General features: G+C 45.2%; 1 protein-coding gene across 1 annotated transcript in view; it reads left to right on the top strand.

Annotated features, from left to right (window-relative positions):
• The window catches only part of DOCK9 (dedicator of cytokinesis 9), a 215,185-nt gene extending 190,896 nt beyond the window's left edge, over positions 1–24,289 (top strand). Inside the window, exons 47-55 of the mRNA XM_045283765.1 lie at positions 1,337–1,450; positions 1,656–1,661; positions 2,102–2,137; positions 3,002–3,148; positions 5,480–5,690; positions 12,132–12,322; positions 20,505–20,605; positions 20,740–20,878; positions 23,021–24,289. Coding sequence (XP_045139700.1) covers positions 1,337–1,450; positions 1,656–1,661; positions 2,102–2,137; positions 3,002–3,148; positions 5,480–5,690; positions 12,132–12,322; positions 20,505–20,605; positions 20,740–20,878; positions 23,021–23,143 — 1,068 coding nt within the window. The 3' untranslated portion in view covers positions 23,144–24,289. The remainder of the gene's footprint in view (positions 1–1,336; positions 1,451–1,655; positions 1,662–2,101; positions 2,138–3,001; positions 3,149–5,479; positions 5,691–12,131; positions 12,323–20,504; positions 20,606–20,739; positions 20,879–23,020) is intronic.
• Positions 24,290–24,557: the final 268 nt, after the last annotated feature.

Genomic DNA, 24,557 nt, shown 5'->3' with positions numbered 1-24,557 from the left:
TGGCAGTAATGACAGAGCATGCGCTGTTACGCAAAAACCGCAATAGAGTGAAGCCGCGGAAGTCGAAGCACGAAGTGGCGAGGGTTCACTGTATAGCACCTTGATGTGGAAACCTGTTCAGGGGCAGAGCTTTGTAGTCAAGTGTCCATTCCCTCAGCTCTCCACCACGCTCCACTTGCCTGGGAAACCAGTGGTCTCTTCCATCGCCCCTGGCCTGGCAAGGTAGCCCAGTACAACTCGGAATGCCAAGTGGGCATTGTCATAAAAGCAGTCCCAAGATGTCGGCAGAAGGCCTTTCCATGTCTGACACGTCGTGCTACCTTAAAGCAGAAAGTGTTTATCATCGGGTGGAAAACCTTAACCTCCTACCATCCGGGCTCAATGGGTCCTCACGCAGGCTGCACCTTTGAATAACAACTATTACCATTCTAAAGCACCACTGCAGCTCGTATGCCATCACTCCCTGCGGCATATGCACACTAGTCAGAAGGTGGAAACAGACTCAGTGTCCATGAATCGATGAAGGCATGTATGTGGGGCATACACTCCTCGGCCATGAAGTCAGTGCTGACTCATGGCGACCTAAAGGGCAGGGTAGAACCCCCTGTCAGTTTGGGCTTTTGGAGATGCAATGCTTTACTTTCCCGTGGAGTAGCTGATGGTTTCAAATTGTGGACCTTTTGGGTTCCAGCCCAACGCATAACCACTACCCCCTTCTCTGAAGAATCTGGACCATGCAAGACTATAACAACCAACGTGCATTAGTGGTTACCAGGTGGCAGGAGAGAGACGGGGACTCGCTGCGCCGGGCACAGTCAGAGTCTTTGATAGGGTCATGGGGTCTAGAAGATGGGCAGTGGTGATGCTTGAACAACAGGAAGAGCATAATTAATGGCTCTGAATTACATAATTCAGTGAATGTGAAAACCTGTTGAAATGGCAAGTGTTTCATTACATAGATCTATTTACCATCTCTGGGGTTGAAGGGGGGCGGGGGATAAACCACTGCAGAGTATACAGTCAAAAAGATATTGATGTTTTACTCGTGGCATTTCTGTCACATTGAAAGGAGGCTTGGTGGCCTAATATATTACATGTTGAGACACAAGGCCAGCAGTTTGAAACCACCAGCCATTCTGCAAGAGAAAGAAGGCTTTCTACTCCCAACAAGATTTACCGTCTCTGGAAGGCACAGGCAGTTCGCCTGTCCGGGTGGGTTGCCAGGTGTCAGAATGAGCGTGAAGGAGGGAGTTTGGTGCCGTCACGGGACTGCTGTTTTACAATGGCTTGCCCCCTTTGGCACGCAGGAAGACATGGGCTTTGTTCTGCTTTCCAGAGGCTGGCCCATCTGTACGACACACTGCACCGTGCCTACAGCAAGGTGACCGAGGTCATGCACTCGGGCCGCAGACTCCTGGGCACCTACTTCCGAGTGGCCTTCTTTGGGCAGGTAAGCAGGCTTCCCTCTGGAGGCTTCCAGAGCCCCTGCCTCCCTTCTCCAGTTAGATTTGTTAAATGTTTTGGTTTTAATGCCTGTGAATGCTAATCTGATGACTGTATTATACTGAGTATGGTTCCTGCTTTCCTCAGTAAACGTTTCTGCTTCTTTTTCCTTTTCTTCCTTCCTTCTGTCTTTTCTTTATTACTTTCTTAAGGCTGCGGTAAGTTCTCCCTCCATAAAACATCCTTAGCCGCATCTTTGGTCTCTCTATGTAGTTTGTAAGTTTCTTTTTCAAATCTGTATGCATATTCCGTCTTGTCATTACAGACTCCCAAACAAACAAATAACATTTTATTCCATTTACAGAAAAAACAATCATCCACTTCCTTATACATCTGTACTGCATGCTTTAAACCAAAATTAAGACTTTCTGGTTTCCGTTGTGCCTGTTCCTCTGTTACCTTTTCAGAGTATAACGTCTCTGTCAGCACATTTATCCTTGTAATATGCCCATCTGAAAGGGTTCGTTTTAATTTAACTTGATGTTAACCTACAAATATCTAACATTATTAAATGGTAGCAATTATGATCCATTTGTGGTTTTCTGTGAGTACTATATAACTTCAATTTATTCTGTTATTGTCTCTTATAACTTTATAGCAATACCAGTTTACAGACAGTGAAACAGATGTGGAGGTAATTACAGTAAATGCTTTAAAAAGCAAGTAATGTAGTGAAATTACTGCATCTAAACTCCTAGTTTGATGTGGGTGTTTTTTGTTGTGTTTTTTTTTCACGTTAGCTTGTCTTTTTCCTTTTTTAATATCCACTCTGGTTTTTTGCACCATTTTGTCTCTTTTAATTTAGGTGAAAGGTTTTTTATTATTTATTCCAAATATTAACCCTGGCCTGGATTTTTAAATGTTCAACCTTTTTCACTTCCCATGTCACTCTAAGCCTTGTTGCATTCAAACAAGATTGGTGCTAAAGCAAGTGGTGACTGGTGATATTGGCTGATATTGTGCTCCATCCAGACCTTTAATACTTTTCTAATAAGTCAGACAAATCAGGAGTTGGCGTAGCTTCTGCTGCAAGCTCTCCAGACTACTCACTTCTGTCTGTCTGTCTAAACACTCCGATGTACATGGAAACAGTCAGGAGGAGAGTGAGGGTCATCTCTGAGACCCCTCCTGCAGGCAACTGTGGCTTGTGTTGTTGGAGGGTTCTCCTTCTTGGGAATGTGAAACAGGTTGAATCCCATACTTGACTTGACCGAGAGAACACAGCCTTGAATCTCAAGTGCTCCATCTCACGCCACACTTAATGGCAATGTTGTGGGATGTGTGTGACGGTTTGTGTTCTTAATCACTGCGCCCACACATCACCTTATTGTCGTTGTCCTTCCCATCAGGAGAGCCTGCGAATGTAGGGTTTTGTTTTAGAGTCACCCTGCTTTGTTTGTTCGTTTGTTCGTTTGCCCTCCTAACCAAAGGACACTTCCCGGGTGGACAGCCTTGGGCTCCCGTGGGAGCACAGCGCTCATGGTGCTTTGTGTCACAGGGGTTCTTTGAAGATGAAGATGGAAAGGAGTATATTTACAAAGAACCCAAGCTCACGCCTCTATCAGAAATTTCGCAAAGACTCCTTAAACTCTACTCGGATAAATTTGGTTCCGAAAATGTCAAAATGATACAGGATTCTGGCAAGGTACGATCGTGTTTGGATAAGTGCGATAGAGATTCCATAATTTGTTATTGATTACGTGTGACTGGTCCTGTACTATCCACTCGTGTGCATCCAAACCAAGCAAAAATCCCTGAAAACTCGGTCATCGAGTCAGTTCTGACTCACTTTAACCCTGTGGGACAGGGAAGAACTGCTCCTGTGGGTTTTCCAGCCTGTAAATCTTTGTGGGAGTTATTGTTGTTAAATGCTACCGGGTCAGTTCCAACCCATAGCGACCCTGTGCGGAACAGAACGAAACCCTGCCCGGTCCTGCGCCATCCTCACCAGGGTTCTTATGTGTGAGCCCATTGCTGCAGCCACTGTGTCAATCCAGTTCCTTGAGGGACTGGTCTCTCCTGACACCATGTCCCAAGCACTGAAGACCTCGTTTCACCGCCCTGGCCTCGGAGGGGCAGTCGGGAGGTGCTTCTTCCAAGACAGATATGTTTTAAAAGCCATGCTTCCTTTGGTTTCAGCAGAATTGAGTTCACACTTAGGTCAGGTCTCTTCCCGCTTGCAATAGCATTTGAATAAAGTCATCCTTACCTGGTTAAGGAGGTTGGTAGTGTATGCATTAAAGCATTGACTGCTAACCAAAGTCAGCAGTTTGAACCCACCAATCTCTCCCCTGGAGACAGTCAGCCGTCTTCTTCACTAGAGATTTACCGGCTTATAAACTCTGTGGGGACCGTTCTGTTCAGGCCTACAGGATCACTGTGAGTTGGAATCGACTCGCCATCCGTGGGCTTTGATACCTCTTAGATGTTGTCTAATATAATTTTCTTGGACAGTGGTCTGACTCATGGTACTCCCCCCACCCCCACCCCACAGTCATATTCTGTATGACTGGTTGTTTGTGAGATGTTTATACAGAAGAACAGATGGACAGGCAGAGAGACAGACTCAGGAAGGAACCAGCCAGCACATTGGTGGGAGGGAGATCGACTTTATGCTTGGTGAGGCTTCCCTCTCAGTGCATGTTCTCAGGAAGCCCTTTCTGAGCCTCCACACTGGCCCTGGCCATCCACATGGCCTCCTGTCTTCAGCAGATCCTCAGGAAGCTGGGCGTCCATGACCACAGGAAACACCGGCAAAGATAGAGCGCCTTTTCCCTGCCTTGCAAATGCTCCTGGGGTCAGCCTTCCGCCACGTGCGCGCATGTGGCACCCTGCCTTTCTCAAGCACTCGGATTGAGAGCGCTCCTTTAGAGCGCCCTTGCTTTCCTCAGCCTGCCTTTGGGGTTCCCACGAGCGCAAGTAGTTTCCTGGGGGCTCTGCTTTTTCTCCAGAAAAGGAGACATTCTCATACTGTCCAAATGCACAGAGCGCTAGGGAGGGGACAAAAAAAGGGGCAAGTATCGGACTGGTGCGTTCCAGATGCAGGCAAGAAGGGGCTGGTGGCCCCACGTCAAGCCTGCAGCCTCTCACCCAGACTGTGTCTGCTTCATCCCTGCCCCTTGATTTCTGCGCAGCTTATCCCAGCCCATTTCTCTAGCTCACTCCTAAGGGACAGGGCCTGGGGCTGGGCCTGGGCACCCCCCAGACAGACACTCTCAGCCACTCACCGTGTGTTCAGCCCCATGCCTCACTCTGTCACTCGTCCTTAAACGAAACAGCTTACTGTCCTGGAGTCAATCCCTACACATTGCAGCCGTCATCCCAAAAACTGGAAATGCCGGTCCTCTCGGGCTTCTGAGTGAACCTGTGCACGTCTCATTGGTACTGTCTTTGGGCATGGTTTTTCACTTTCCCACGCTGCCGGGTCAGGGACCCCACTTCTGGGCGCCTCTGTCTTCTGAAAAGTCGTTGAAATCTCGAATGCACTTTGTCTCCGGTTCTCTCCCGGGTCCTCCTTTACCTTTACCAGCAAAGGGACCAGGAATGGCGCATGTGGCTGGGCCATCTTTCCGAGGCGACTTTAACCGGCGTACTTCCTACCGCACATTATTCAGCTCCACTGTGTCTCTTCTGGGAGCCCTGGTGGTGGTGTGGGTTACTCACCGCCAGGCTTTCTGCTCACATACAGATTTATAGTCCCTACAACCCACAAGGGGCAGATCTACTTTATTCTGTTGGGTAGCGAAAAGTCAGAATTGCCTCGCTGGCAGTGAGTTTGGTTTGGTTTGGGTATTGTATTTGAAACAGAGATAGCAAAATAATAAAACTGTTGAATCTCAGTAGCCGGTTATATGGGTGTTCCCTCTACCTCTCCCCGCCTCCCCCGAAAAGCTCTGTAAAATGTTGCACCCCTTCTGCAGGTTTGAAAGTTTTCCTAAAACAGCATCCATCCTCAGTGTCGCTTATTCGCCTGCAGGTCAACCCTAAGGATCTGGATTCCAAATATGCGTATATCCAGGTGACTCACGTGACCCCGTTCTTTGATGAAAAAGAACTGCAGGAGAGGAAGACGGACTTCGAGAGATCGCACAACATCCGGCGCTTCATGTTTGAGATGCCCTTCACGCAGGCGGGAAAGCGGCAGGGCGGGGTGGCGGAGCAGTGCAAGCGGCGCACAGTGCTCACTGGTACGCACGCGCGCCTTTCTCTCCGCCACACCTGCCCACTTCTGCTTCCCGTCTACCTAGCGCTTGCTTTTTCATACTCTAGTTGTTACTGTTCTCTAAGCACCCGCCCAGTTAAAATTGTATCTTATATGGTTCCTCTTTGAAGAATCAGGTTAACAGACCCTCTTCCCCTAGAAAGCTTTCGCACAGAAATTCGAGCACTTTGTAGAAAGCTTTATGGAGCTCTCTCTAGAGGGCCAGAGGGTCGCTATGAGGCGGAGCCAGCTCGATGGCAGTGAGCTTGGTGTATCGGGCCATGGCGCACGGGTGAAGGATCCCTGCGCACAACCCTGCACAGAAGAGCGACCGTCCGGCTCATCGGTGTGGCTCAGGCTATATAACCTGGCCCAGTGGGTTGATTTTAGGCCTAGTGGGGCCTGCATGGCTCGTGCGCTTGTGTGGAAGCCCCGGGGGTGTAGGGGATTACAGGGGAGCTGTTCACCACAAGGTCAGCTCAGCAGTTCAAACCCACAAGCTGCTGCGTGAAAGAAAGATGAGGCTGGGGCTTTTGATTCTTGCAAAGATCTGCAGTCTTGGAAACCCCCAGGGGTCGCTGTGGGGCAGAATTGACTCAATGACCTTGAGTTTGGTGTGCCTGCGGACAACCTTAGGCGAGGCCCTCCCACCTCATTGCTGATGGAGGCTGGCCAACCTCAGCTCAGCTCCTGCCAGACCAGGAAGCCTCAGAGGTTTTCATTGGTCCCTCTGTCACTGTGTAATCATGGAGAAGCTATTCTCAGAAGTGTGTTTTTCCAGTTCCAAACAAGTGTAGAATCTTCTGGGAGTGATTTTTACCTTCTTTTTTTTTTTTTTACCTTCTTGAGGAAGGCTGACCCACCTACTCTGAGGACAGGGCCAGCAATGTAAATGAGAGTAGCCTGCAGTGGACCGCTCTCAGCCTCCATTGCTTCAGGGGCATTGGCAAGGTGCTGGATTGTGGGCTAGGCTGAGCTCTTGATATTGAATTCACACTAACTGAATAAAATCTCAATAAATCTCAATAAAAGAGGAAATAATTCCTACATTTTATACATATATATATGCATGTGTGTATATACACATATTATGTGTATGTGTATATATTTGCTTTTTTTAGTTGCAATTTACTCACATGTGCATGTACACATACATATATGTATGTGTACACATGTGTATAGAATATATCTATATGTATATATAATACATAATGTATACATGCATGTGTGTGTGTATACACACACAAATAAACATATATAAAGGGGTAAGTTATATCTCAATAACAAAATAACCCATACAATACATGTATATATACATATGTGTATATATATATATAATGTAGGTATGTGTATATATGTAATTATAAACTACATTAGAACAGCATATCCCAGGGAAGATTTCACCCTTCCTTGTGAGGAGATTGTGAAGCCCTGGTGGTGTATGGTTATGACTTGAGGTGCTAACTGCAAGGTCAGCAGTTTGAAAGCACCATCCGTTCTGAGGGAGAGAGACGAGGCTTTCTACTCTCATGAAGAGTTCCAGTCTGACACTCGCGGGGCAGTTCTACCCTGTCCTATAGGGCTGCTCTGAGTCAGAATCAACTCTGTGAGGGTTTGGTTTGGTTTGGTAAGGGGATTGAGACAAAAATGTAAATTTAAAAGGTAAGAAGAAAAATTAAAGAGACCCTGCTCCAGTTTTCAGAATAATAAGACAACATTTGTAAAGCATAAATAGCACTAACCTCGCAAACAGGAACCCTCCTCATCCCTAATTGGTTTCATATTCTAATTCTAATGCATACCGCTGTGGCAAAGCTGTGCTAAAGATAACGACATTTCTAGGTGGAATCATGTTATGGAACTTATCAGTGCGTTATCTCTGCAGCTGTGATGCCTTGATGGTTGATTCCTTAAGTCAGCCTTTATCAGTGGGCTGTCCCAGGACTGGCAGCATCAGCATCAGCCCGGAACTTGTTAGACAAATCTCGGGCCCAGCCCCAGACTTACTGGAGTCTTCAGCTCTGTGGGTGGGGCCCAGCCTTTGTGTTTTAACAAGCTTTCAGGCAATCCTAGGGCACACTCGGTTTAAGAACCTCTTAAAATCAGTTCACTACTGAGTCAAGGTCTGGATTGTGTTTACTTTTCTGTTAAATTAGCATATAGCTTCATAAGCCTTACCACTGGCTGCTTTTTCTAGTCACATTTTCATTAGTGTAATTTACCAAATTTGGATGAAACTCTGCGTGTGCCAGCACAGAAGAGTTCAAAGAATCAGGATCCATTCGACTGACCAAAGCAGGCACACATGCTGCTGGCCTAGGGAGTCAGCCACAGGACCTGGAAGGGGCAGTGCAGAGAGTCTCACGGACCAGGCCCAAGCCCTCTGTGTGACCTTGACAGTAGCCTCTCAGGGCCTTAGCTTCCTCATATATATAATGAGAATTAGGATAGCCACCTGTCTCTACTATATAGCTCTGGAAACTGTAACCAGGGCTGTGCTTCATTCTGCTGGGAGCTGTGCTTCAGGGGTTGAATTCTCTCTGTCCGTGTCAGAGACCCTGGTTTGATGACCAGCCAAATGCAGCCACTCCTCTGTCAGGAGAGACTTGCTTATTGCTGTGATGCTGAGCCATAACTGTGGAGCTTCCAGATGTCTTAGACTAGGAAGAAAGGCCTGGCAGTCCATTTCCAAACTATCTGCCAGTGAAAAATCTGTAGACCAGGGCAGTCACTTTGTACACGGGGCCACCGAGGGCCAACTGGGCAGCAGCTATGGGAGACAACACCCATCATTGAGCTCCATCTCTTTGAGGCCATTGCTGAGGCAAGGGGGTGAAGGTACAACAAAACAAGATGCAGTCTTTGTCCTGAAGATCTTAAGTGACGTAAAGGTTAGCTACCTGTGCATCATAACAATTCAGAGAAGGGGTTATAAGGGTGCTACTAAAAATAAAGCATGTAAACTCTATCAACTTCTAGTTAAAGATCCACAGAGTAGGATAGTCTCAGAAAGACTTTGAACTTGAGGTTTGCCCTTGGGTTATTAATCCCTTCAGTTCTTCCTCCCATTGCATTGATTCACATCTGACCCTTGGCCTTCCAAGAAATAGGAAAGTCCTGGCCCGTCCCACCCAGAACCTGGCTGGTGTCACTTTTGTGGGGTGGTTCACTTAGTCAGCTTGCTGCAATTGTAGAAACCTTCAAACACCGCATACTAGGTTTAAATTTATCAGCTTGCCCGATCTGATCTCTGTTCTCCCTTCTTCCCGGGGCCGGATGTCTCTTCCCAGTCACTGTGCCCACATCCTCCTAGTCCGGACCAGATGCTCATTGCTTGCCAGTGACTTGGCTTGGAAATGCCCTACAGCCCCCGACACCTTCCTATCCATCTAGCCAGAACACACAGTCTGTCACCCACACTTACCAGGCGTCTTATCTCCATTCTCCTTCCTAAAGGACTGCCCACCTCCAAATGGGGGCCTTTTATGATTAACGCAGTGGCTGCTCAGTCAGTTCCCTACCTTGCCATTTTCCAGGGCCCATTAGCTCTTTCATTCAGGCAACAATCTGTTCAGTAATTCAACCTAACTTTTGAGCACTGCCTTCGGCTGTCGTTTCTTAGCAAAACGCAGGTCTCTCTGCCCTTCTGCAGCTTTCTGCCCCAGCCAGAGGAGACGCAGTGGGCAAACCGACCTGGGGGCTGAAGAGATTCCACAGAGCTCTTTGTTCCTTTTCTCCTTGAAATGGTTCAAGCCCTTCTCACACGTAGTCAGAGACAAAAGGAGACGGGGATGGGGAGCTTGTGGGACCGGCAATGGGCCGTGGGAGGGGCCTCAGCAAGGAGGTGATGCTGAGTGGGGAGGCGAAGAAGGCCCCTCTCTGGAAGGAGAACAAGCCGCAGTACAGAGACTTCAGGCCGGGAGTGTGTGCGCCCGAGGTGTCCAGGGACACAGAGGAGGCCAGTGTGGCTAGAACAGCGTGAGGGCAGTGGGGGAGAGGGACAGAGTGGAAGCCAACCAGGAAGGTGGGAAGGGGCTGGCTGGTGGTGGGTTCCTTGTAGGCTCTGAGTGGGCTCTGAGTTCCCTCTGAGTATTAATTTAATTGTCTGCTCCTTTACCTTAACGGCGATTACACCAGACGTCCCCAGAGCAGAGACTCAGCGTTTTACACAGTGAGGGAGTTTGTTTTTCTCTCTGAGGCAGTGGTGATGCCACACAATAAAAAACCAAACCAACTGCCCGTGAGTTGATTCTGACTCGTAGCGACCTCTAGGGCAGAGTAGAACTGGCCCCAAGGGTTTCTGAGACTGTCCATCTTTATGGGAAGAGAGCTTCCTCTCTCCAGGGGAGAGGCAGGTGGCGTTGAACCACTGACCTTTGGGGAGCAGCCAACACACAAGCCCCTGTGCCAGGGACCGTCAGGTAACCTGGAATCAGCATGTGTTTTGACGGGGCTATTGGCATTGCCAGGCATTTCTCCCTTCCAAATGACAGCGAAGCAGAACTCCGCCATCAAGTGCTTCTACAAGGCTGCTCAAATGCAGTTCCACGGGAGATAGATTGTCACCTCCCTGCCGGGGAAGCAGAAATGTCTGCTTCTGGGCACATTGTGAAAGGACCCTAAACAATTCTTGGAGGATTCATTAATCTCAGTTCTGCTCATTAAAAACCGTATAAGTCTGTCTGTGAAAACCACAAGGAAATATAAGATGTGAACGCTTGAACTTTGGTAGATGAAACTCTTAGCGAGGACGGGACGAGTTTGTGTCCAGGGAGGCCACATCTGGCTGAACTCTTTCCAGTTCTGCTCCAACCTGTGATTGGCCCACCGGAACCTGCACTTCCTGGGAAGCTGGCAGCGGTTTGCGTTCTGCCGTAAGTCCTTCCTGAGCAAAGTCTCCACCACCACTTTCCGCACAGCAGCGGGTCGAGCTTTAAGCAAGCCCATCGTACTTTTACGTGTTAAAAATCTAAAGTGCGTTTCACCCATTGGGGGGAAATGAATCTGTATTAATTGGGGAAGAATAGCCCAAATAGGGAGTGAGAATGGCGGTACAACTGGAAATAGTTAACGATCGCCGCTGGGTACCTGACCCAGTGCTGCTGGATCTATTGTCAGCAGCCACCACAGAATAAAATGAAAACAAAAAGGTCGTGAGTGGACGGAGGCACTGGGGGAGGAGGGCATCAAAAAGCTTGTGGCAGGCAAAACTGGAACTGAAAGAGAATGGAAAATGTCCACCACCTCTTTGAAGCCCCCTTGCAATCGTGCATGTCTGCTCACTCACCACTCCCTGACAGCCTGTTGATTCCAACTCGGCCGCGGCAGAACTGCCCTGGGAACTCCTGAGCCTGTCACACTGTACAGGAGTGAACGTGTCGTCTCCCTCCTGTGGAGTGGCTGGTGACCTCATGAGGAGCAGCCCGACTCCCCACCCACTATGCCACCAGGCTGCCTACGTGTCTACTGGTAAATGTGTGTTACACAAGCACATCGCACCTCTGTAGAGGTCCTGGAAAGCAACAAGATAGGTGAAATCAGAGTCAAATTAGAACCTGATGTTTTCATCTCTTTTTAAACTAATCCTTCAGCGATGATATGGTCATATAGCTTATTGTGATACATAACAACAATAGCCATTGGTTTTCTAAATAAAAGGTAAGGTTTTTCATTCGTTGCTGTACGGATCTAAAAACAACTTTATTGTTAGAGTGACCGCTTGTAGATTTCTCATTCCTGAAACACTTGCGTGGAAACATTTTATATGACTTGTTATTGTTCACTGGTGTCTCAGATTTGTGCAGACTTTGTGCACAGCATCTGAAGTGGCTCTGGGCAAGAAAATGAATTTTCTGGAGAATATACTTATGGGACCATTTTCTAGACCCGGTCTGTTATGTGATCTCTCGGAATAGTTTTTGTTGTTGTTGTTTAATATTTCTGTTTTCAAAGCCACTATACCTACTAGTTCATTCACTTCTCACCACAGCTCCCCGGGAGGGGAGGGCTCATAAGGACCTGAAAATGGAGCAGAAAATGATAAGTGACTAATTCAAAGATGTGCTTTTATATTAAAGGCATCACGGGGACCCAACTGTCTGTACTTTGGCACAACTTGCCTTTAAACATGGTTGCATGATAATAAAAGATGTGGCGATATTGTGGTTCCACAAAATATTAGTGGTGACTTTGGTAGGCCCCGGGTACTTCATCCGTCAAATGGGCCTAAGAAACTTAACAATTAATTGTACCAAAAGGATTGAGGAAATAGTGCATGTAGGATGTTCAGCCCAGTGCGAGGCCCACAGGAAGCACTCGATTAAAGCCATTAGTGATAGCAGTGGGGTCAGTCTTTAATTAGAGCATGGTACTAAGTTTATTGCACGGTGCAGACAGGGGAATGACACTGGCTCTCACCCCTCCACAGCCATACACTGCTTCCCATATGTGAAGAAGCGGATCCCCGTCATGTACCAGCACCACACCGACCTGAACCCCATCGAGGTGGCCATTGACGAAATGAGCAAGAAGGTGGCCGAGCTGCGGCAGCTGTGCTGCTGCGCAGAGGTGGATATGATCAAACTCCAGCTCCAGCTCCAGGGCAGCGTGAGCGTCCAGGTGAGCGCAGGTGCCGGGGCAGGGCCAAGCCTGGGCACCTTGGGGAGTGTCCAGATATCCCAACCAGTGAGGCCTAGTTTAGGGAGACCCTGGGGTCTCACCAGGTGATCGTCAATGTCTTTCAGTTAAGTCACAGGGCGAGGAGCCCCAGGGGCCCCCACCTAGAAGATCTTTCTCTGTCACTAAGCTGTCTGCTAGCCTTGAGCCAGCCCTCCATAGTAACTTGATGTTTCAGTGATTTAAATCTCCCTGAGTCGGCATCAGTTCAGTGACAGTGGGTTTGAATGAGTGGAGGGTCCTGGTCAGAAACATCAAGACTCTGCTCGTTAGAAAGTATGATTAGCAGTAAGTTGCCTTCAAAGACTGCATCTGGAAAAAGTACCTGAAGTATCCCTCTGTTAATGGTGTTTGTTGATTACAGAAATTCTTCACTTTTAACTAGCCCAGTTAGCGTTTCCTTGCTGGGTAGCAATATTGTGTCCTTTTAAGAAATCTGTTGTTCCTATTCTAAGAAACCCTGGTGGTGTATTGGATTATAATTTGGGCTGCTAACTGCGAGATCCATAGTTCAAACCCACTGGTGGCTCATAGGGAGGAAGAAGAGGCTTTCTGCCTCTGGAAAGAGTTCCAGTCTTGGAAATCCACGGGGCAGTTCTACCCTGTCCTGTAGGGTCGCTGTGAGTCAGAATCGACTTTAGGGGCAATCAGTTTCGTTTGGTGGCTACCCCAAGGTCTCAAGATGGTCACCTATGTGTCTTCCTCCATCCCAAACTGGTTTTCATTGGGCATCTGAAAGAGTTCCCCATTTATTGTCAAGATCGCCCTTGATCTAAGTACACACTACACGGATATGCTCAGATTGTGGACACGCATCTAGCTATACATGTATGGTACATCTGCTTTGTGTTTGCATATTATAGACTTCAATAAAAAATCTTTTTTTAAGGGATTTTGATTTCCTAGATAATTAAACTCAAAACACCAAGCTTGCTGTCATCAAGTTGATTCCGGTTCATCAGGTTGAACCCTATAGAGCGGGGTGGAACTGCATCTGTAACTCTTTATGGGAGTAGTAAGCCTCTCCTTCTCCCAAGTCCTAAGTAATTAGTACATGTGAAATCGTGTCCCAGGAGCCCTGGTGATGTACTGGGTTATTGGTCTGTTAAACACAAAGTCAGCGGTTCTAAACCCCCAGCTGCTCCACAGGAGAAAGATGAGGCTTTCTCCTCCTCTGAAGAGTTACAGTTTCGCAGACCCACAAGGTCAGTTCTGCGCTGTCCCATGAGATCACCATGAGTAAGAGTCAACTCAGTGGCAGCAAGTTTGGTTTTTTAATTCTGTTTGGTTTGGTTTAAATCACAAAGGCCATTATGTTTATTTTGTTATTGGTATTTTATGGGTTTAAAAATAATCCTAGCACAGTTTTATATACCTACACACAAAAGGGGGCTGGGGAAAAAAACTTGTGGATGAGTCTATTATTTTCTCATTCCATTTATCCACAAACTTTTTGAAGACTCCTACTATGCATACTTCTTATTTCCTTTTCTGTTTCTGAGACACTCATGAATGATACGTAGAGCATTGTAACACGTTGGCTTTTTTGAGGAGGGGAGGTTCAACTCTTCATTAGAGCCACACTATTATATTGAGGAATTTTCCTTTCATTCCTATCTTCTCAAATTTTTAAAACAGGAATGGGTGTTGGATATTGTTGAATGCTATTTCTGCATCTATCAATATTATCATGTGGTTCTTATAATTTTTCATGTCAATGTGGCAAAGAATACTAATGGTCTTTCATGTGTTGAACTATCCCTGCATCCCTAGTATGAATCCCACTTGGTCATGATGAATTATTTCTTTTACATACTTTTGTATTCTATTGACCAGTATTTTATTAAGGATTTTTGTATCGATGTTCATTAGGGATATTGGTCTGTTCTTGATCCTTGTGGAATCCTTGCCCACTTTAGGTATCAGAGTTATACTAGCTTCATAGAAAGAGTTTGGAAGTTTGCCGTCTTTTCTATGCTCTGGAAGAGTTTGTGTAGGATTGGTGTCAGTTCTTCCCTGAATGCTTGGTAGTATTCTCCTGTGAAGCCATCTGGCCTGGGAGATTTTTGTTTTGCTGGTAATCCATTGATAACTTTATCTGTTTCTTCGATTGCCCCGGGTCTGTTGAGATTTTTGATGTCCATCTGGGATATTCTAAGGAGGGATTGTTTTTCCAAGAATTTATCCATGTCTTCCAAGTTGTTGAATTCGTTGAAGTACAATCCTTCTTAGGACTGTGTAATTATCCTTTTGATTTCATTAGAGTCTGTTGTAATGTCCCCTCTTTCATCCCTTATTCTTGCTATTGAAATTTGTTCCTTCCTTTCTTTGGTTAGGTTTGCAAGCGGTCTGTTGATTCTGTTTATCCTTTCAAAGAACCAACTTTTAGCGGCATTATTTTTTTCCATGGTTTTCTTGTTTTCCCCCTTCTGTATCTCAGCTCTGATTTTTATTATTTCCTTTCTTTTACTTTAATAGAATTGTCCTGTTGACTCTACTCTAATTGCTGGAAGTTTTGTGCCAGCATATCAATCATAAGTCTGTTTTCCTTTTTCATCTGTGTATGTATTGCTGTCAAACTTCCTCTGATAACTGCCTTTGCTGTGTACCAAAGGTTTTGGTACGTCATAATCTCATTCTCATTGGTTTCTAGAAACTTCTTAATTTCATCTCTGATCTAGGCCAGTACCCACTCCTTTTGCAGTAGAGAATTATTCATACTCCAATTGTTTGCCTTTGTTTTCGTAATCGTTCTCTTGTTGATATCTAGCCTTATAATATAATGGTTGGAGAGGGAAGTCTGTATGATCTCTGTGTGCTTCAATTTACACAGATTCGACTTGTATCCCAGCATGTGGTCTGTCTTTGAGTATGTGCCATGTGGACTTGAGAAGAATGTGAATTCTTTTGCATTTGGGTGGAGAGCTCTGAAAATATATATCAGGCCTTGTCATCTAATTGTAATGTTTAGATCAGTAGTCTCCTTGTTAAGCTTCTTTCCCTGGGATCTATCTTTGTCGGAAAGCAGGGTATTAAAGTCACCTACTATTAATTGTTGAGCCTGTGATTTTTTTTTTCTTCTTTTGGAGCAGTTGATTGATGAATTTCACAGTCTCTCGTTGGGCACATATATGTTTATAATGCTCATGGATTCTTGGTCTACTGTTCCCTTGAGCATTATATAAGTGCCCCTCCTTATCTCTTGTTATGGCTTGCATCTTGAGATTAGTTTTGTCCAATATTGGAATTGCAACATCCAGGTCAGATAAACCCATCAGGACCAATAATGAGAGTAGTGGTACCAGGAGTGGGGAAAGGGGTAGATGGGGGGAGAAATGGGGAACCAATCACAATGATTGACATTTAACCCCCTCCCAAGGGGACGAACATCAGAAAAGTGGATGAGGAGAGACATTAAAAAAATAATAATTTCTGAATTAGCAAAGTTTCACAAGGGAGTGAGGGGAGGGTAAATTAGCTGATACCAAGGGCTCATGTAGAAAGAAAATGTTTTTAAAATAATGATGGGAACATATGTACAAATGTGCTTGACACCATCGATGGATGGATGGATTAAAGTCCTCAATAAAGTGATGTGAAATTTTTTTAAAAATGTTTTTTAAAGAGCCACACTAAAGGACCTGGGGGTTGGTCACCTAATATTTTTATCAATGTCACTCACCACAAAAGAATGTACAAATGTTTCTTTCTCCTTCTTTATGGTCCATAAGACTTAGGTACCAAAATAAGTTAGCAGGTGGACGATAAATACTCTAGCACAGTGAAGGCTTACATATAAGGCCAGAGGCCACCGTCTTTTGTAGCTTAAAACAAAACCACTGTGATCCAAGCAACTCCAACCTCTATCAGAAAGGCCAATGGAGGAGTGTAAGCTTCAGGGAAGAGTGGGGCTGGATAGGTCTGTTGAATTTTCTAAAGGTTGATATATGCCTTACAATTTGAAAGTAACTTTAGAATCGTATGGGTTATACATTGGACTGCTAATCACAACGCCAGCAGTTCAAGCACACCAGGCTCTCCTCAAGGGCAAAATGAGGCTTTCTGTTCACATACTGATTACAGACTTGGAAACTCACAGGGGCAGTTAGTTCAACTCCATCCTATCAGGTCACTATGAGTCAGAATCAACTCAATGGCAGTGAGTTTTCTTTGTTTGAGTTTAAAGTGTACAGAATGCCCAACTATCATGACAATCAAAAATTAGATTGTGAAAGAAAACATGAAGTTTATACTGGTGTGCTGCCAATATAACCACAGTTGGAGCCCCGGAAAATTAATTTTATTATGATATTCGATATTAATATAATGCTGTCACTACGAGGCTCCTATTTTGTAGGACAGAGTCATCCAGGTGTCTTCTTGGCTCTGCACACCTCAGTGATGTTACGTTAGATCTTATAAAGTCTTCTCAGTGTCCCTCTTCGCACACTCTCATAGCCAGACTAAATGGCCACTGGCCGCTGCGGTCAGTAACAGAGGCAGGGTGTGAGTCAGCATGCTCTATTGGCAGCTCGGGAAGGTCAGCAGGATGAACCTCCAAGGTGCCAGAGTCCGCTTTCATTCCCAACCAAAGTCACCTCCATTGAGTCACTGCTGACCCCCTGAGACCCCCTGTGGGTTTCCGAGACTGCAACTGTTTACAGGAGTAGGAAGCCCAGTCTTTCTCCTGAGCAGTTGCTGATGGTTTCAAACTAGTGTTCATATGACCCAGGATACCAGTACATTTGTCTTTGTTACTTAGCTGACTTAGAGTCTAATTGCTGCCCTCCCATCCAGAAATGCAATGTGCATCACAGGGTTTACATCTAAAGACCTGGCTGCCCTTGCATTCCTTTGGTCCAGATTTGTGTTCTGGAAGGAGGCATCTTGCCAAGGGCACCTCCTTAGAATCTGAGTTTGTGTTCTTTTGATATTTCCCAAGACGGATTCCCTTCTCCTAAGCCAGCGTTAACTATACAATAAATCAATTAACATATATATTGATCTCCTAAGTTAGACTTCACCAAATGACTCAGCTAACATGTTCTGGGAGTGCATTCACTGGAGAAGTTAGAGCAGAAAAGAAATAAGAGTTTTAAACTTTGTATCGGCTCTCTTTTCTTAGATATTGCAGGATCAAAACAGAATTGATGAAACTCCCCCTCTCATTCTAAAGAACACGGCTCCCTCCCCACCCACCACCCACCCAGTCAGATGGCTCATCCTGCCCTGACACATTTGGTCTCCACACAAAGGTGCCCAGATATTTCTCTGTCATAGGACCCACCTGGCCACTGTGACTGGTACCTCTGCCACCCCACCCCTGCTGTGATTTCCTGTGGCTCAGTTGTCCTGCCCCTACTGTGTAAGTCCTTCATTCCAGTGGTCAGAAGCACAACCTGCACGCACATGCCTTGGCCAGCAGTAAGAGAAAAGATGGACAACTATTCCTACTTCCTTACCCATCACACCCTCCAGTGGAAATGATGCAATAGTCACATGAGCAAGGCTTTTCCCAGGCTGTCTTAGATGCCTTGGACATTTTCCTTCCCAGCCCAGAGTGCCTGGCCTTCTTCTCTCTCTACACTCCCGATTGTTTGGATACACAAGTACTCAACTTGAGAATTCTATGTTTCCATGTCTGCCACAGCCATTGAACGTTTTATGAGTTGAATTGATATCTTACTATATGTATTAAGCCTTATGATCTACAAACATGAAATGTTTGGGGGTGGTTTTTTTTTTTTGGTCGGGAGATTGGGGAGTTTCTGTAACTTCTGGTTATATTTTCTAGTTGTCTATGAACAAGGCTTTTGAGTTCCTGTTTAAATTTATTCAGGGTACTTTATTATTTTAGATGCTATGATCAATGGTGATAGTTCCTTAATTCCCTTTTCAGCTTGCTCATTGCTGATACATGGAAAACCAACTGAGTTTTGCATGTGAGCCCCGTACCCAGCCATTTTGCCTTTCTTGATGAGAGTAGCTTTCTTGTGAAATGGGTGGGGCGTTCTATATTTAAAATTAAATCTTCTGTGACGACAGATGGTTTTACTTCCTCCTCCCAGTTGGGGACTTCCAGCATGGGGTTGAATAGCAGTGTTGAGAGAAACTGTGTCAATGCAATCCCCGGCTTTCCTAGCTCGTGTCTTGTTTCATTAGGAAAGGGATTGGATTTTGTCAGATGCCTTTTCTGTTTCACTTCAGGTGATCAGGTGACTCCATTCCTTTGGTCGCCTATCGTGGGCTTGACTGATTTGCTAATACTGAACCACCTTTGAATTCCTAGGACGAATCCCTCTCCCTCGTGGTTTCTGATCCCCTTAGTTTTTCAGATGTCTGCTTCCTCATACTGTTGACTGCTTTTGGCAATTCTCTTCACATAAGTGAGCTTCATCTGTGGCTTTCTTGCGGTATCTTTGTCTGATTTTGGTATCAGGACCTATTCTCTCTTCAGTTAGGTTTTTGGAAACATTTAAATAGGATTTAAATTTTCCAGTGAAGCCATCTGGTCCAGGAATCATCTCTGCTGGGGTGTGTTTGATGAATGACTCAGTCACTTCAGTTGTTATGGCTCTGCTGAGATTTAGTTTTGCCTTAGTGAATACAGGGTTTTATGTGTTTCGGGGAATTTGTCCATTTCTTGGACATTACCTTTTTTTTTTTTTTTAAAGTATACACGTGTTCACCGTACTCCCTTACAATTCTTTCCATGCTTACATTGTTGGTTCCCACTCATTTCCTTTCTAATTTTAGGTATCTGCATCTTGGCTCTTTCTTTGTCAGCCTCACCAAAGGCTTGTCAGCTTGACTTTTTACTGTTCTGTTTTTGTCTGTTTGCTTTGGGTTTTTCATTCTCTGAGCTCCACTTCCTTTCTTTCTCTCAGACCCTTTGCACTTCATTTGCTCTTCCTTCTGTAGTCCCCCAAGCTGTAGAACTCAGCTGTTGGTTTGATGTCTTCTTCTTTAACCCAGGCATCCTTTGTGACACATCGCCTTCTGAGTCCTGCTTTTGCTGCAACCAGTAAGTTTGGGAATGTTGTATTTCCATTCTCATTCGACTCTAAAGATCTTTTATTTCTTTTTTATTTCTCCTTTGACCAGTTGGTCGCTTAATGTTCTGTTAGTTTCCACATATTTATGTCTTTTCCAGGCTTTTGTTTTGTTGATAACTTGGTATGATTTTTGATTTCTCAAGGTTGGCTTAGTATCCCAAGATATGGTCCATCTTATAGAATGATCCATGGACATTAGAGAAGAATGAATATTGTGCTGTTGCTAGATAGACAGGCTTCAGTAGATATCTGTTAAGATATAGTTGGTTAATGGTAGTGTTCAAATGTGTTCTATTTCTTTACTGATCATCCTTTTAGTTGTTCTACCCATTACCAAAATTGGTGAATTCCAGTCTCTATTATTGTGAACCTGTAGTTCTCCTTGCATTGTTTCCTTGTTTGCTGCTTGGTTGGTTTTCAACTATATTTGATTCTGCTCTCAGTGAAGGTTTACACCGCAGTTTAGGTTCCCAGTCAACAATTTCTCCACACATTGTTCAGTGATACTGGTTGCGTTCTCCGCAGTGTGTGGACATCCTGGGAGTGCTGCTCTGTTCATCTATGTTCCCTGCCCTCGTATGGCCATAGATCTTTGTCATGAAGTCATTGTTGACCCTTTGAACCCATGTACTCACTTTGTCTTTCTAAAGCTGACATTTAGACTAGTTTTCAAACTTTGCACTGACGTCACCAGATCAACCTGTTAGTTTATGGTAGCAGGACACACATTTCTGCAGCCTAATTCTACCATGCATAGAATCCTTGGCATGAAGTTGGAAGACTTGGGCTCTGATCCAGGAGGGCTTACTTATTAGCTGTTTTATCTTTGAACAAATCCTTAAATATTTTGAGCATTTATTTCCTGTTCTGTAAAAGGAACCATCCTAAGGGCCCTTTCTTTATCAAAGGATGATATGATGAAAAATCAAATACAGCAATATAAGCTTTAATCGCTGCTTTCTTCCCTTAGAATTAGAATGAATTCATACAAATGGCAGTTTTAGCACATGAATAAAGGAGAGCGGTAGTTTTTCTGCAATGTAAGTGTACATTCTTGGTCCTTTGTCTAGGTCAATGCTGGTCCACTGGCGTATGCCCGAGCTTTCTTAGATGTCACAAACACGAAAAGATACCCTGACAATAAGGTGAAGTTGCTTAAAGAAGTTTTCAGGTAAGGCACACAGAAATGTCTCTTCTCTCTTCAAGTCCTGATGATTCCTGGGGTCCGTCAAGAAAGAGCTATCACCCTGTGGACTGGTGCTTCATTCTCAACATACCTGGTTTTCCTTGTCTGCCCTCCTCTAGACAATTTGTAGAAGCGTGTGGTCAAGCCTTAGTGGTCAATGAACGTCTGATTAAAGAAGACCAATTAGAGTATCAGGAAGAAATGAAGGCCAACTACAGGGAAATGGCAAAGGAGCTTTCTGAAATTATGCATGAGCAGGTAAGTGCCCGCTAGTCCCGGCAGCTCGGAGTTGTTCTCAGTGCAGGGATGTACATCCACGGGGGTCTTAAGTACACCCATGATGACCTGAATTTTTCAATGTCCAAACTTTTGATTTCTCAAAAATGTTATAACATGCCACACTCATGCTAATCACACTCAGATTATTTGGGGAACAAATAATAAATTATCCAACTGTTAGTATCCTAAGCCACTAGAAAGTGGTATCCACCTCCTCAAAGTTACTCTTGGATTTTGCTCATACATTTTGTCTCCCCACTCCAATCCAGCCCGCTTCTTCCCGCCTACCCTCCCCCAAAACACTCACAGGAAAAGGCACCCATATTATTCTTACAACTCTCTTTAGTTTTGAAAGACTCAGGTTTAGCAACATAAGGGCTTTTTAAAAACAGGCTTGTGCCCCTTCTGACTATTCTGACTGACTAAGTGCCCATTTCACGATCACTTAGGGTTATCATCTCTCACTGTCAGTTCCTTCCAGCAAGGTTCTATGCGTAGGCTCATTAATCATCAAGAGGACAAGGTACAAAAGCACATGTCAATGAGCAGCATCTACACAGCTGTTTTTTGAGGCATCTCTTTCCCATAAAAGAAGCCCGGATGGCAAAGTCCCATGAACACTGGGCTGCTAACCCAAAAGTTGGAAGTTCAAACTCACCCACCAGCTGTTTCAAAGGGGAAAGCTGAGGTGGTCTGCTTCCATAAAGATTGACAGCTCCCCTCTGCGGGTTTGCTTGTGTTGGAATCAATAGCAATGTGTCGGGTTACTTTCTAGAAACTACAACCCGTCTTCTTCTAAGCTTTTGTGCCCATCTATAATTAATATTAGCCCCTTCATAACACATAACTGCATTTGCATTGTCCCTACACTATTGCTTTTCAGCTGCGCAAAATGGAAACCAGAACCGGCGGGTCAATTTTCATATTTTGGGATTTTTTTTTTCCCTATTCTTCCTAAGTAGAAAATCAACTTAAATGTTTGAGCTTTAACGTGCTTGCTTTTTTTCTCTCCTCCATGCTAACACGTTCAGATGGGATGGTAATGTCGATTTAAAATTTTACTTTTCTGAATCTTGATAAACTGACTCATGGCAAGTCCTTCCTGAGCCCGAGTGACGGCACAGACAGACATCACGATGACGGTGCATATGTCGTAGAACGCAACCCTCTTCTAAACATTTGGGAAAATTGGAGAATCCTTTGGCTTGTTGATGGAATGAGTTCTACGAATGATTAAACAGAAAGGGAGAGTCATCGTAGAAATGCTTTCTTTAGAGAGAGCTTGGCCATGGAACTCCCAGATTTCCCACAGAGCAGAGAGCGTGCTCAGGGGACCCGCTTTGGGCTCTGGGACAGATGGAGCCAGCCACACAACTGAAGAGCCAGAAATGTTAAACTCTCAGATTGGATGGACGCTTAATAGAGCGTGTTGGTCTCTAAAAACGTCATTAAACAAAACAGGTTGGGGACTTGGGATGTTCCTTTTGACATTTCTAAGAACCTTTACGTATGTAAAGGAGCCCTGGTCACACACTGGGGGCTGCTAAAGGCAAGGTCAGCAGTTTGAAACCACCAACTGCTCCACAGAAGAAAGATAAGGCTTTCTACTCCCATTAGAGACTTGGAAACACATAGGGGCAGTTCTACTCTGCCCTATAGGGTCTCTCTGAGTCAGAACTGATTGGATGGCAGTGAGATTGATTGTTGATTCGATTTTGCATATGTATGCTCATCTGGCTGGAAGTCAAAGTCTTGCACACAGATTCCTCCCAACTGTCACTGGATGTGAAAAGATGGAGTAGTGGCCACCAGGTCCTTTTCATGATGGACGTCTATAAACCCCCAAGAAAAGGAACCAGTAGGCAGGCACCAGTGCTTGAGAAAAGACTCAGGGAGACACAAGGCTGGGTCCTTGGAGTCAAGCTGGGTGGAGGATGGAGCTGTGTACACACTGACTCGTACTCCCAGCGGTGCTACCCTTTGTCTCTCGGCAGCCCACCATGCTGCCCAGAGCAGTCTTAGGGACAGTAGGCTGTGCATGTTGTGTCCGACACACTGCTGAGCGCGAGAGGCGTTGGCTGGTGACATTTCGCCCTGGTCACACTGTGTTTCTGTCTCGAGATCTGCCCCCTGGAGGAGAAGTCGAGCGTCCTGCCCAACTCACTCCACATCTTCAACGCCATCAGCGGGACACCAACAAGCACAATGGTTCATGGGATGACCAGCTCTTCTTCCGTGGTGTGAGCGCCGGTGTGGACTCCCTTTGTCATTTGCAAACTCGGGATGATCTTCCCAGCCCATCACGGGGCGAGGCCCAGGGAAGGCCGGGCATGAGGGGGCAGAAAAGAAAGACTCATGACGTCAGAGCAGGTTTTCCATAGTTGTAACCAGAGAGGGTGCACATATTTTTTTAAAGACAGCACTGGCAATATATAAAGTGTTCATTGTGTCTTAACAGGGTGCATAATGGGCATGCTCACACCGTGGGCAAGTTTTATTCTTCCTTAAAGAGTTGTGTTTAATGGCCTCAAACGAACAAGCTTTGGGGGGTGGGGGGCGAGGGGGGAGCAGCAGTAGCCCTGAAACTGAGGGTGGGTTGGACATTTTGCCTCAAGGCTAGAGATGGAAAACCTTGAAGATATTTTTTTCCCTCCCTGTGGCACATTCAGGTTGAATACAAGAACTATTTTTGTGACTAGTTTTTGATGACTAAAGGAATTGACCGATGTAACTTTTGTACTGGTGAAATCAGGAGGGTTCGTGCTTTTATACTTATTTACTTGCATAAAAAAGAGAGAGAGTGAAGCTTAGACAACCATGTGAGCTTCAAACTAGTCAAACAGTTTAGAGCCAAAGGCCTGTATTAAGAAACATAACTATGCTAAAAAAAATAGAGAGCGAACAGGAAAAGTTCATAGAGCGCTATGTACATATCATTTGTTAATACGGTCCCCGCACCCTGTACATACACACTGCATTTCTACCCATTTTTAATCCTCCCATGGGCTTCTGCATTAAGTGTGACGAGTGTGTGTTGTTGTTAGTAGATGCAAAATGCACTCGGCTTCCCTGTTTTATTCTTGTACATACATTAAGTGCAATATGCAGGTGTATACAGTCTGTGCTGTGTCGTTAGGTTTTAAACTGTTTAACAATGTTTCATCCTTTTGCCAAAGTGATGGAGTCCGTAACTGGCGAGTCACCGATCCCGTGGCAAGCGGTGGGATACTTTAAAGCTTTCACCATGATATATTTTCTTTGGAGACATTAATTTAGTAATTTTATATTGGGGGAAATAGAGGACTTTAATTTTATTTAACTGGAATCACTACCCTGCTGTAATTAAACCATCTGTACCACATCCATATTAAAAACAACGTTGCTGATTTCTTGGGTAGTGGATACGGGTATTTATTGAGTCGCAGTGCTGAAAGGGGTAAGGGGTGGGGTAATGTGCCTGGGAGGTTTACTTTAAAGCATGCAGACCCAGAAGAGAGGAATGAGTAGATGGAACAAGGCGGAGGAAATACTGGTAATGGTTGAGCTGAGGCTGGGGGCACGGGGAATCCTTATACCGGGTTTGCTGCCTTTGTGTGCCTTTCTATGATCCACATCTCAAATTTCAGGGCTTCAGGTCAGATCCCTTTGAGGACTTGGA

The sequence above is a fragment of the Echinops telfairi genome, unplaced genomic scaffold, assembly GCF_000313985.2.
Source record: "Echinops telfairi isolate 266 unplaced genomic scaffold, ASM31398v2 ScPeMD7_7467;HRSCAF=8505_0, whole genome shotgun sequence".
NCBI lineage: Eukaryota > Metazoa > Chordata > Mammalia > Afrosoricida > Tenrecidae > Echinops > Echinops telfairi.
This window is presented reverse-complemented; position numbering and strand designations above follow the sequence as displayed.